This window comes from Orycteropus afer, unplaced genomic scaffold (assembly GCF_000298275.1).
Source record: "Orycteropus afer afer isolate SDZICR_OR568_19922 unplaced genomic scaffold, OryAfe1.0 scaffold00023, whole genome shotgun sequence".
NCBI classification, from domain to species: domain Eukaryota; kingdom Metazoa; phylum Chordata; class Mammalia; order Tubulidentata; family Orycteropodidae; genus Orycteropus; species Orycteropus afer.
Window position 1 is genome coordinate 10886006 of NW_006921610.1, and position 13752 is coordinate 10899757.

At 36.9% G+C, this 13752-nt stretch overlaps 1 protein-coding gene across 1 annotated transcript in view; it reads right to left on the bottom strand.

The window, feature by feature from the left end:
* Positions 1–4064: 4064 nt before the first annotated feature.
* The window catches only part of ACVR2A (activin A receptor type 2A), a 168109-nt gene continuing 158421 nt past the window's right edge, over positions 4065–13752 (bottom strand). The window contains exons 8-11 of the mRNA XM_007934961.1: positions 12051–12165; positions 9005–9143; positions 5378–5508; positions 4065–4259 (exon numbers count right to left, since the gene is read on the bottom strand). Coding sequence (XP_007933152.1) covers positions 4065–4259; positions 5378–5508; positions 9005–9143; positions 12051–12165 — 580 coding nt within the window. The remainder of the gene's footprint in view (positions 4260–5377; positions 5509–9004; positions 9144–12050; positions 12166–13752) is intronic.

Sequence of the window (13752 nt, forward strand, 5' to 3'; positions counted from 1 at the left end):
ATTGAATTGGTGTGAACTGCAAGCCTTCCCACGTAGTTTCCTTGAAAGTCACAGGATAAAGCCATTAAATACTTAAATGAACTTTAGCTTCCCTGATGTACTAATTACCCTATGTCATACCAGAATACAAACCATTTGGTAAACCAGATACATACATACTTAGGGAGTGTACTCTATGTCTTTGATGATGATGGTATTTGCTGAGCCATATTCCTCTGTTATTCCCATGTAAAAAGACAACTAATGCCAGCTAACCATTGGCTTCCTACAACTGCCACTACCAACATACACGTCAGTGGGAATACAATCTGTTTAAATAACTAAGGAGGAAAGTACCACAACAAACTTCCCTTCTTTGACCATGATCGCCATTCTTGCAAATCTCAACATGTAAGCCTGGGATGTACAAAGCTACTATGCTCTTTAAGAAGAACATACAGCTAAAGAAAAACTGCATATGCAAGTCATACCGTATTCTTTTTTTTTTTTATTTAACTTGGGGGTGGAATGGGGATAGCATACATTTTATTTGTACAATATTTAACAATCACTTATCTGAGGTGGGGCTTTATGGGTTTTTTAGCTTTTCATTAAATACTTGCAGAAAAACAGCAAGTACGATTTGACAGTAGTACAACAACCTGTGCCCAAAACACTGACAAGAAATACAGAGTAAAGCTAAAATAATTGCTTACCATTATCTCGAGAGGTAACAAGTAGGATATGGGTTGAAACGGCATAAAAAATGTACTGCTGGTTGAATATCTGAGGTAAATGATTTTCAATCAAATGCTACTTGTATCATTTTGCCCATAAATTGGTAAATAATTTTATGCACATTATACCAAATGTTCCAAAAAAGTAATTTTTAAAAAAGGTAAAAAAGAGAAACTGGAAAATATCTGTGGCAAAGCTTACTCCCGTCCCCCGCCCCCCCCACCCGAACAGTAATCAGTTCCACTAAACTACCTATCATCCAGCCAGGGTTTTCTTCCTACCACCTGCATTTTACTTAAATGTAGATGTTACTAGGGGTAAGGAAAGGGAGAGAGATTCTTTTAAAATTTCATGATACGATTTTTTAAATTCCAAGGTGTTGGTTTTTTATTCCTGATTGTATTTTCAAAATGTCACCATGAAAGATAATGCAAGTTCACAGGACCAAAAATTTTGAGGCACAGTCTCTGTTCTGGAATTCGTAAGGTACCTGTAATACACATCCAAACAAGAATCACACATCACATGCTAAAAACTTCTAGCATCTAAAATACATACAAGAGCTGTGGCAGGGCATAGACTTCGAATAAAGCCAAACACTGGTTAATCCATCAGTCCTATGGCAGTTGATCATAAAGCAATCCTCACATGGAGATCTGAGCAAGGTAAAGAGTAATAAGTTAGAGCAGCAGTCGTGATGGGTGTCAGAAAGGCAAGATACAAGACTAATCATGAGGAGCACCATACACATGAGGAAAAATTACTGGGGTCTCAGTTACCCCAAACAAAGAAGCCAAGGTTTTTCGCATTCTTTGATCTTTCCTTTTTCCAGTATCCCTACCTCAAACTTTTGTTAACTTGCCCACTCTGCACTGACTGTAAACCAAACACTAAAATGCCCTGCAAAAGAAAGTTTTAACAAGACTAGGTATCAGGACAGGTAGTCACTGGAACATTTCTTATTTTACTGCTTATAAAAAGTATTTTTCTATTAACATAGTTCTCAAAAGGATACAAGTTTTAAAACTGGTTAGCTAGAGTTAAGTACAATACCCAGGATTTCTAAAAAAAACTTTCTAACACGAAAACATTTCATATAGTGAATAATTGGTTTTATAAAATTCACTGCTAGAGCTCACATAAGCCAAACATATTCATCATATCCCTTGTTTCTGTTTTATTATTTTTTTTAACTTTAAAAAGGAGGGTTAAATGTTTATAACATATAGAAATTAGTCTTCAGGAGATAAACACTTTTCATGTATACACATTTCTCAATATGTTCTCTTCTTGATTTGTTTCAAAATGGAAGCAAAAACAAACCAAGAATTTGAGAGACCAAGTACTTTTTTGGAATAGAGAGCAGAACTCAACATTGAAATGGGAATTCTTAGGAATACAGTGAACCTTGTGTACATATGTGACCAAGAGCACAAATAGTTGTGTATGGTGTGTGGCACACAGACAACAATGCTATTACCCTTCTTTCCCTCCCTGCTTAGAGTCTGTTGACCTATGTCTTATTATAAATAATATAATTTATTATTCCCAGAGATTAAGTGCATATGTAAAATGTAGTGTGTACTGTGTGTAATATAACCATTTGAAGATAACATTCACAGTAAGGCTCCTGATTTAAAAAACAAAAAAGACCCAATGCCGTCAAGTCGATCTTGATAGTGACATGTAAAAAATTATTTTATAAAATTAATGTATGGATTTAGAAGTTACCTGACAAAAGTACACAGCATAATACTGGCTGTTTGTTGGTGAGTAATCTTGAGTTTCAGGAAATTAATGATTTACTTTGGCCTATATAAATTTGAAGAAGAATCCAATTATATTCTAATGCAATATTGTTTTCAAAAGCTCTTTGGACCTACCGACCAGCAATTCCATTTTCTCAGCAAGGAAAAGGCAGAAACTATCCTAAATTAGTATCAGAGTTAGTTGTAAAAGCAATTTTGGGGAGGAGGCTAGGCTTTGTTGTCTCTATCAACACTGGTAACCTCTAAATGTCATTGCATAAGTTTAACTGTTATCCCTGATTTGTTTTAAAGCAGTAACATCTGAAATCTGTGCTTAAACTCAAAACCTTTATCCTAGAATAATTCTTTACATATCACAGACATCAAATATTACTCTGACAAGATGGCACCAAGCAGAAGTATAGTGATAAATTACAAGTCTCAAAGCAGAGAGTGAGGAATTCTGGGTAATGACACTTCCTGAGGTGATCCTAAAACAGTGATAAAGAATGTCCCACACACTGTTTGGTGAAAAGAAATGCACTACATTTTTACATATATAAATAGGAAAAAATCTATTTTAAAAGAATAAAAATGAAGAGCTTTCCAGTGTCACAGCTCACTTAAAAAATTTTAAATCATGCTTTAAATTTCCAAATATTCCCCAAACACAGCACACCTAAAAAAATATATACTTAGGTAAGTATGACATATTTTGGGAACTGGATATAAGGTGAAGTTTTAAAACATGGCAAGAAGGGAGAAATGACACCTTTTTTTTTTTTTCATTTTAAAAAACAGCACTTTTTCCTTAAATTACAAGCTAGCACAAGAAAAGCTAAAACACTGCTTTACGAATAGCCACTTACAGTTGGCACTAAGCATAGCTTACCTTTTTTCTTAAATAACACAGTGAATTTTTAATACCTTGTTACAAAACATGGATCGATTTATTATTCAAATTTTAGTGTTTTCAATTTTATAATTTAGCAACCGTGGAACTGAGGTATACCTTGTTGAGGGAGGTTAAAGTAATGCTTGGAAGCCTCTTTACTGTACCCCACTTTGATGACTGTTTATGTACACAGAACAGCAGCACACTAAACATTCACAAGCTGTGTCATATTGGCATTACAATAGTCATTTATAGAAACACAACAGCAAATGCAATAAAAACAAGTTACCCTTTTTAAAATCTGAAATGAAAAGTTTTTGATTTTTGTTTTTTTTTTTAAAAAAGTTCATTTAAGGAATTAGTGTCTTCTGACAGACATTAAGAAATCTGATGTCAGTTTTCAAACTCTCTATTAGCCAGGTCCAAAGACCCTTATGATTTGGAGAGGGCCACATTCTTCATGTACACTTTCAAAAGTTTCTTTATGGAGTTTGCAACTTTTCTCTCAGTCTCACGTCCTTCACGTCTGTGCTGTAGGCAATGCAGTAAGTCTCCCAGAGCCACATCTTTCAATGAGGGTCTTCTGACATTTCCAAGAGACATCCTACTGATTTCACACAGAAAATCCAACTGTAAGCAGTTTCATTAGCTCAGTAGCTCCAGTTCAGAGTCTTGTTTCTCAGTGTGTGCTGACGGTGCAACTATCATAGACTAGATTCTTTGGGAGGAAAGTCAACATTTGTCACCATTGTGACCACTGTTACAATGTCCTCTGTGGTAATGATATTTGTTAGTCTTTGCATCTGAGTAATTCTTTCTCCTACACATCCAGCTGATAACCTGGCTTCTGCATCATGATCCCAACACTCTTCTATTGTTTCACAGAGCATTGCCATTCCCTAAAAGGAGAAAAACATAGTTCACCAGAGAAATTTTTGTTTTCTATCAGGAAACAGAACTGCCATAAAGAAATCACTATTTGGGTGAGTCAACGCAAGTTTCAAAATCAACCATGTTTGATACTATTTGTCAACAGTCATTTTTATTGAACATCCACTGTGTGCAGGACCATTAAGAAAAGCATTCAGAGAAGGGTTTTTTGATTGGCACTGGAGACTATCACAGCAGGAAACCTATTTTTCAATTCCAAAAATCTTTCTTGTTCATAAGCCAAACCATTTCAAAGCTAACCCTTGAACTAGACTCAAAGGCTAAAGGAGAATCTACCAAGTTTTCTTATTTTCTCAGTTCATATCAGCATTTCTAGCTTGCATTTAAACAGAAAGGTCAGCCAAATCCTCGAGGAGTCTCTATCTGGTTCATCCGTGTTCCTAAGTACATCTAGACCAAATGACCAGCGCAGTGATATTCCATCCTTTGCCAGGTTTCAAGCTTTAAAGGATTCTTAAGAACTTGAAATTCTTCCAATCCCAAATCAAAAGGCTCAAGCGAACTCCTTTGGAGAGGGCAATACTGGGTGCTTAATGTATAATAAGCTTTTTTAAATGGTATCCTAATGGCAGGTTCCCCAACTATCTGCAGGTTCTGGGTCAGTATTCCTCCTCCTGGGAAAGTTTCCAAGCATGAAGCATGCAATTCTGCATGGGAACATATTGACAAGCGCTTCCTCAGGCTCTACGACTTCACCACCTCCCTCATGAGTATAAAAATAAAAACCTAACCCACTGCCATCAAGTCGATTACAATTCAAAGTGACCCAACAGGACAGAGTAGAAGTCTCATAGGGTTTCCAAGGCTATAAATCTTTACGGAAGCACAATGCCTCATCTTTCTCCCACGGAGTGGCTGGTAGGTTTGACTCACCGACCTTTTGGTTAGCAGCTGAATGCTTTAGACAGCCCCAAGTCTATTCTTTCTAGAACTCTAGTACAAAACATCCTGTGTGAAGTACACCTCCCCAGAAAATCTTCCCAGAAAAGAAATATGCAGAGATAAATCGTTCCTTTGAAGGGTGTTTTATTGGAATTTCAAATGAAAAGCTAACTGTGTAACTTACAGCATGCTTCTGCCAATAATCTCTTAAAACAGGCCTCTTTTTTTTATGCACAACAACTTCCTGCATGTCTTCAAGGGATGGATGCTGGCCAATTTCCTCCTCAAATGGCAACATATACTCATCTACAGGCCCTGAAATACAGAAGATGAAAAAAAAAATTAATTCAAATCTTCCTAATTTCCAAAGTAGTATAAACTTTCTAAAATATACTCTCCTTTTTTCCCCATTTTACATGTTATAATGACAGGAGAGAAATGGACTCTACACTTATTATACCACAGTGTAATTCAAACTCTAAGAGGAAATAAAAGGTCTGTGACTTGGCATGCATCCTCATTAAGGACTGTGGAAGAAGCTTCCTTATCTACTCCACCTGTATGCAGGACACAGGCATCAAATCAAGAAGTAAGACCCCTTTCACGGACCTATTCCTTCTTGCAACTCGTATCAAAATGTTAATAGCAGTGTTTACTCTCTGAAGACTTTGAGTTCAATCTGTTATAACCATCTTTCCTCCATGCTACACCCTACACCCAAATCCCAGACACACTCCACATGAGGAATTATATACGTCAGAGTCACACTTGCTCTCTGCCCTCGCAAGAGCCGCCAAAGTACATGTGGTGGTGGTTTTTTTTTCAATCACAAACATACCCTATGCAACCAGGTTTCCTAACAAGTCAGAATATGCCTTTACAGACAAGATTAATTCAACAAAAATAATTCTTTTTTTCCTAGGCCTACTCAGAAATACATGAAAATGCACTTAGGGGTTAATAATAGCTAATATGTGATGAGTGTTTATCCTGACCAGGAAGCTGCTATATATTATTTATTTCCATTTTATCTTCACAGATGTGAAGGTGGCATTATCATTATTCTACAAATAAGAAAGAAACTCAAGAAGATTACAGGATTTGCACAAGGACATATAGAGATTAAGTGGTATGTGAACATGAATGTGAACCCACCTCGTCGAATGATTTTAAAATCCATGCTTTAAATCACTGTACTATCTCCTACTGACAAACTAGATCATTAATCAGCAATTTTAATAACTACATATATAAATACATAGACATAAAACCTGTTCAAACCCCTGAAACAAACTAACTTCTCCTGGTCGGAAGACAAGTTATAAACAATGAACCATGAACTGGCTATCTAACACAACTTTCTCCAAATCTTAAGAGTCCCTGAAGGCTGGCCAGTCTACTCTCTACTTGGGCACATCCAGTGACACGTGAAGGGGTCTGTTCAAGCCTTGCTACTCAAACTGTGGCCCACAGCATAGCAACATTGGCATCAACTGGGAGCTCTAAAAATGCAGACTCTCAGGCCCCATCTCCACACCTACTGAATTACAATCTGCATTTTAATAAGATTTCAAAGGAGTTTAGTGGGCACATTCAACTTTGAGAATCACTGACTTCAACCATCAACAATTAGCCAGCAAGAAACTATGAAGCACCTACTTTAGTAATGTTGTTCACACTGTCCTCACTGCCCCAATTCGTGATTTAAAATGTTCTGGCTTCAAATATCTGACTCTGCAACTTAGTATTTTATGGCACACACAAGGCATTTAAGAAATGTCAACATGCATCTGTCTCTTTTCCTTTTCCATAAAAAGTTCCCTGATCATCCCAATTCCTTGCAACCAAAAGTAATTTCTTACTCCTCTCAACTCCTCCAATGTTCCTTCACATTTCTCAGGTATTACATTCAAAATCATTTATTGAATGCCTACTGTGCACCAAACACTGAGCTAGACCATTCTCATCTACCTTACTCTATGGTAATTTGTCCAGAATATATTCAACAAACTTAACTAAATTGTCAATTACTTAAGGACAAGAATTTATATGCACCCCCTAACACCTAATCCAATGGAGAGATTGTTTAGGAGAGTTCATATGAATAAAGTTCCTACGAAATACATTTTCCTATAAACATCTGCCACCTGACCTAGTTCTGCTTCCATAGATGCATACAAAAAAAAAAAAAATGTGCTTCCTCTTCCACTCTTAGCTAAAATACAATGAACAGCTTACTCTTCCTCCTATGGACTTCAAGTTAAAATTATCCCTAAATTGCTTCAACTTTTCTTAGGTTCTAGATCCACTCCCACGTCAAACCCCGAATTCTAGAAGAATGAATAGCTACCCATCCTAAGCACTTTTACTAAGTTTCCTTCAAAAACACAGTACCCTAGATCACATTTCATATTCAGGGGTGGTCTCTCCTACACCTTCAACAAATACATACTGACACAGACATACATACTCGTACAAGTCTTAAGAATTGTCCATCCCCTCCTGGAAGGAATCATAAGAAACTGAATAGTGGTTGTGGGGAGAAAGGTGGAAGAAAGAAGAAAGCTGGAAGAGAGAAGAAAGCTGTATATACTTTATACCTGTACTGCCTGAAATGTATCTTTCAAAAACAAACTTTCATTTGAGGGTTTCTATTTCTCTGTATTATAAAAACAAATAAATGTCATAAAACATTATGAGTATTGCTGTACTCACAGCAAATAAAGTGTTTTTATTAACATAGGTTAAGTTGGTTACAGCTTTTTAAATATTCAACACAATTTTTTCCATGGTCTTTGACAAGCCACAGGAAGTTTTTAGACAATTATATATTAAAATAAAAAACCAGATCAAGTTAATTTATATTTGTTTGGGACGTAAGCAGGCAGGAAGAAGACATGCTCACATTCAAAGAAGAGCTGCAACCTATGTGAAGAGCAGAGGCCTTAGGAAGGGGCACTAAAGGTAGAGGACCAAGTACGCACTATTTACTTCTGCCACAGAGAAAGCATGGCAGGCAAGTTCACCTCTCCCCAGCCCTACAAAGGCAAACACTTGAGGACCTGAATGAGAAGTTGAGTAACAAGAACAAAGAACAGGAACCCTTTAGGATCTGAGGTTCTGTGCTTGGGAATGTGAGTAATGTGCATATTAATGTCTGCATTGATCAGACCTTCCAAGCTTGAAGGAGACAGAATTTAACTTGTGGTATATCTACATGGGTGCTTCCAGGTGTGTCATGGTGGAAAGACTAAGTTCAGTCTGGTTCCTTAGATATATGTTGGCCTCCCCTAAATGATAACTTATCAACCTGACTGTCCAGGGAGGCAGACAAAGCCCCCGACTCAACATACATCTCCTCTCATCACAAGAGCTGACTTTAAAACCTGGGGACTTAACCAAATCAACAGCCCTCCTTCCTGCATATGAATCAGAGCTTCAAATCTTAGGTTTCACCAGTCACCAGCTTAAGGCTATCTTAAGCAAGCTACTTTGTTAATCTCTCCGAGTCTTCAATTTTCTCATCTGTAAAACTGAGATAATTGCTACTTTCAAAGCTGTTTTAGGAAATAAGCTAAAGGTATGTGAAGTGCCCACAAAACATCTGGCCATGGTAAAGGGTCAGCACCTTCGCCCTCCTGCCTCACCCTGTGCTTTCCTGCCTCCTCACTTCTCTTTAAACTGCAACATCCTAGAGTCTTTTTCTTTTTTATTTCTACTTTAAAATATTACCTTTATTTTGAGCATAATCACCTCTTTTCATGCATGTGTAACAGGTACATATATCTTTTTAAAAATATTTTTCCCTTACCATCTGCAGCAGTACAGCGAGAAGCCAGTTCCCACAAGACTAATCCCATGGCGTACATATCTATCCTCAAAAATGCATCCCTTTGGAAGTTTATAGCACCCTCTAATACCTCTGGAGCCATATACCTCCGGGTACCAACCTGAAAAAGATGTTGAAAGTAAACAGTACTCATTCATTACCTTTACAAACTTACACTTTATGATTTTTATAAAAAGAATCAAAGAAAATGAAATGTATTCTGATAGAAGGTAAGGTAACTAAATTATGACATCAAACTACAGGATCAAGCAGATACTATTGCATTTCAAGTAATGCAATGTCAAATCACTGGCAACAACCAAAGCATCTACAAGCAGGGACTCCTTAAGCACATATAGTATATGCTGCTCTTAAAAACATGAAGTAGATCTGTAAGTGCTGATACAGAAAGATCTCCAAAAATGCTGTTGGGTGGAAAAAAAAAAAACAAGGAAACAAAATAGTATGAGTAGTACAATCCTTTCTGGGTGCACTTTTAAAAAATACATACTAGCAGACATACATATGCTATATGCTGGTACGAGTCTTAAGAATTTTCCACCAGCCACCCCAGAAGGAATCATGAGAAACTGAACAGTGGCTGGTTGTTGGGAGAAAGGTAGAAGAGAGAGGGCTGTATGTAATTTTCACCTGTACTGTTTGAAATTTACGTTAAAAAAAAAAACAACAACTTTTTCTTGAAGGTTTCTATTTCTCTGTATTACAAAAACTGATGAATGTTAAAAAAAGAAAACAAAACACACTGCCATGAATCAATTCTAACTCACAGTGACCCTCCACTGGGTTTCCGAGGTTGTACATCTTTACGGAATCAGATTGCCCAATCTTGCTTCTGCAGAGTGGCTGGTGGGTTTGAACCACCAACTTTCTGGTTAGCAGTCAGATACCTCAGGCACTGTGCTACCAGAGCTCCAAAATTAATTCCTGTGCAACCCAGATGGGACTCGAACCCACAATCCCCAGCTCCAGAGGCTGATGCCTTATCCATTATGCCACTGAGTCACTATGCCACAGGAGTCCTTGAATGTTATAAAACACTGAAAAAGAATTAGCTAAGTATATGGATAAACTTTTTAAAATGTATTTATTTATTCATGAATTCTTCTGTCTTGGAGTTCTTTACTATTATCTATGTCTAAAAATTTGGTATTTCCTATTACTAAAACTCTGTTAGCTGGCTTTGGTTGGTGCCTGACAACATTCATATATGAATGCTTAAGAAATACTGATGACACAGCTGGGTAAACCACAACCTCCTTGAATTTGTCAGCCCATCTAGGGAGTGGCCCTGGTGCTGGTATTTCCAAAGAGGTCCATCCCTAGGTGAGCATGCTTGCTTCCCTAGACCAGCTGGACCATTATCTGCAAATACAGATTTAACAGAGATGTTCTAAAAAAATTTAAGACATATCACTGACACCTTAAGTTCAAGTTTTTCATTCATTTACCATGGAGAACATGTTAAAGGGGAAAAAAGTAACTTAGCTTTTTTGCTACTTTAAATATTTTAATTGTACTTTGTTTCCCAAAAACCTACATTACTCATAAAGCTCATTTTTTTCAGCTAAAGTACTTCCTTTATTATGAGATTATGGCTTATCTACCTTTGGTGTAAAATGTCTTTTATACATTGATGATGTTAGTAGATAAACTATCTTTTTGCCCCAATGTTCCTTCCTTGCAATACATAAAATGTGCAGTAGCATGCAATTCCCTCCAAGTATTTTTTTGTTGAAATTTTCTGGTCTGTAAAATCTAAAGTCAAGGATCACTACTGTGGTTATTTTAAAATTAGTTACTTTCACCTTATCATATACCCCAATGTGAGGGAGTTAAAAGTGTCATGAATGAGTCACAATCAATTTTTTTTTCCTTTAAAAAAGAGTAGTTATGAGGAACTAATGGATGAAATCATTGCCAAAATTTAGTCTTACAACAGTCCATCATACAGCCTGTCCACAGGCTTCCCAAACAATCTCCATCTCAGCAGTATACTACACAAACCTGGCCTGCCTTCATTCCCAAAGACACTTGGTGTCAACTTTTCCAGAGCTGTATGCCTGCTGACCATGGCTCTAAACTAAATTCTTAAGCTGTCAGTTAATACAGCCAAAATGTGTTGTTAATAATTGTATTCTTTGTGGTCAACAGAATATACTGCAAAACAGGAAAAAAAAAAAAGCTGAGACTAAGCTGACCAAATAATTAGCACCATTTCAAAGATGAAGAAATGATAAAACCAAAGCCTGAATCATTTGGCTGTGTAACCAGCCAAACTCGTTTTCTTGATCGCAAGGTGATCTAGTAGAAGTGAAAATACCTTTCCTAGCCTCACAGTTTCTGAGAATAAAAAGTATGGATAATGCTCTTTTCCCCTTCGGCCCTCCTAAAGGTACCCATTACTGAGGTCTCTTTGTACAGACCTTCATTAGTGTCATGCACCTCACACAGAGCTCTGTAAGTGCTCTGAACTCTGGAGAGAATTCAGAAAAAAAGCCATAAAGTTGATTAAAGAATTAATGAAACCAAAAGAGCAACAAGAATCAAGAAACTGTAATTGTTGTCTGGAAAAATGGGCAGAGGATCTTAAGATACTATAGTAAGAACAGTGACTGATTCTCACTCCTCCATTCCCCTTAGGATGGTAAGAGAATTAAAAAGGTCAAACTAACTGAGTTAATATATAGGTTAGAAATAAGAATTCACAAGCATTAGGTACACTAAAAGGGGTTTGACTCATTTCAAAAGTAGAAACCGCATGTTATGTCTAGTTGTTTTATGAACTGTTTGAACTAAACCACCTGAGTGTCCCAGCAGTTCTGTACCACCGTATGAAAATGTCTTCCTCAGAAAATGTAATGGGCAATGCTTAATAAAGGAATTCTATATTAGATGCTGATTTGATAACCACCACAACAGTGTTAGACCGATTTAATACTGACATACCATTCTAAGGAAATAAGGAACAAGCTAGTTTTTTCTTACATTTTATAACTACCTTTCTTACCTGTCCATGGGTATCACCCGCAGACTTGCCAGCCTCAAACTTTAATGCCAACCCAAAGTCAGCAATGCAAGCTGTCAGATTGTTTTTCAACAGCACATTTTTACTTTTGATGTCCCTTGCAAACAGAAAGAAAGTATTCAAATTAAGTATAAACAAGTTGTCTCTTAAAATTTTTTTTTACTGAAAATGGGAAAAATGAAGAATAGGTATGCTATAAAAGAATAGTTATTAGAAAGTATAAACTGGAGAGAAAGGGAGAGGGAGAAAAAGAAAATTTAAATAAGGCAAAAGAATAAAATGACAAACTCCTATTCATAATATAGACAATAACAAGGAGTCCTGCTCACAAAGCAGGACTTTCTTTTGTAAAGAGTTGCCATTCCAAAACTACTGTCTATGCTACATGCTATCTATGAAATGGAACCGACTCAATATAACAACTAACATGTTAACTATGTCACTCCCATCTACCAATCACAGAACTGCTGTTTTTAAATACACTATTCCAGGGTACAGAGCCAAATAAAATCCCACAGAAATCAAAATAAAAACACCAAAATGAAAGAACTTTTGATAACAGATGAGTCATCAGGGCTTTCTGCCTCAGAATGGTCCCTTATTGCAATGGTTCTTGTATTGTTCCACTTAATTGTCCACTGTCACCTTCCCTGGAAATCATCTCTAAGGATGTGTAACATAAAATGTTCACCAAAAATATGCACTGCCCCAGCTATATCCTGGTGTTCTGAAAAGGTAACAGTCAGTATTAAAGCAATCCCTTGCTAGGTGCTTGCCTCAACTGGTTTATCCTAGAGATTACTATACCATAGCTAGATACATCTATGCCATGGACAACAGTTAAATTTATGTGCACAGATATAGACCAAGAGAGGGATAAAGAATGAAAAGGCTGTTACTGTAAAGTACCATCAAGTTGGCTCCTACTCAGAGCTACATCACATAAAAAAAAAACAGAACACTGCAAAGTCCTTGACCATACCTATCATCACTACCATGTTTGAGCCCACTGTCACAGCCACAGTGTCAATCTATCTATTTTGAGATCTTCTCTAGTCGTATTTTTAGTGTCTTCCAACCTGAGGGGCTCATCTTCCAGCACTGTATCAGACACCGTTCCACTGCTAGCCAACGCTTGCACTGGCCAATTATTCAGAAGTAGATTGTCAGCCCCTTCTTCCTAGTCTGTCTTGGTCTGGAAGCTCCACTGAAACCAGTCTACCATGGATGAGCTGCTGGCATTTGAAATACCAGTGACATAGCCTCCACATCACAACATATAAGCCACCACAGTATGAAAAACTGGCAGACAATCACAAATGCTACAAAAAAAAATCAGCTTTAAACCCAAAAGATTCTCAGGGACTCCTTAGGGGGCTTCAAAGCATTAGTTCCCTAGAGCACTAGGTGAAGCTAGCAAAAATCCAGGAACAGGCATTCCAAATCCATGTATGAACATAAGATAAAAGGGGAGCTATTTCTGAGGTAGAGATCTTGTAAGGTTTGCAAAAACAGAATCTATTTTTGACTGGCTTAAAAGAAATGCTTTTCAACAACCTAAGTACCAACTGATGGCACTCAGATGAATCAGTTTTTTTTTTTTTTTTAATTTTATTTTGATTTGGGTGAAGATTTACAGAGTAAATTCACTTTTCATACAGCAGTTCACATATACTTTGTCTCA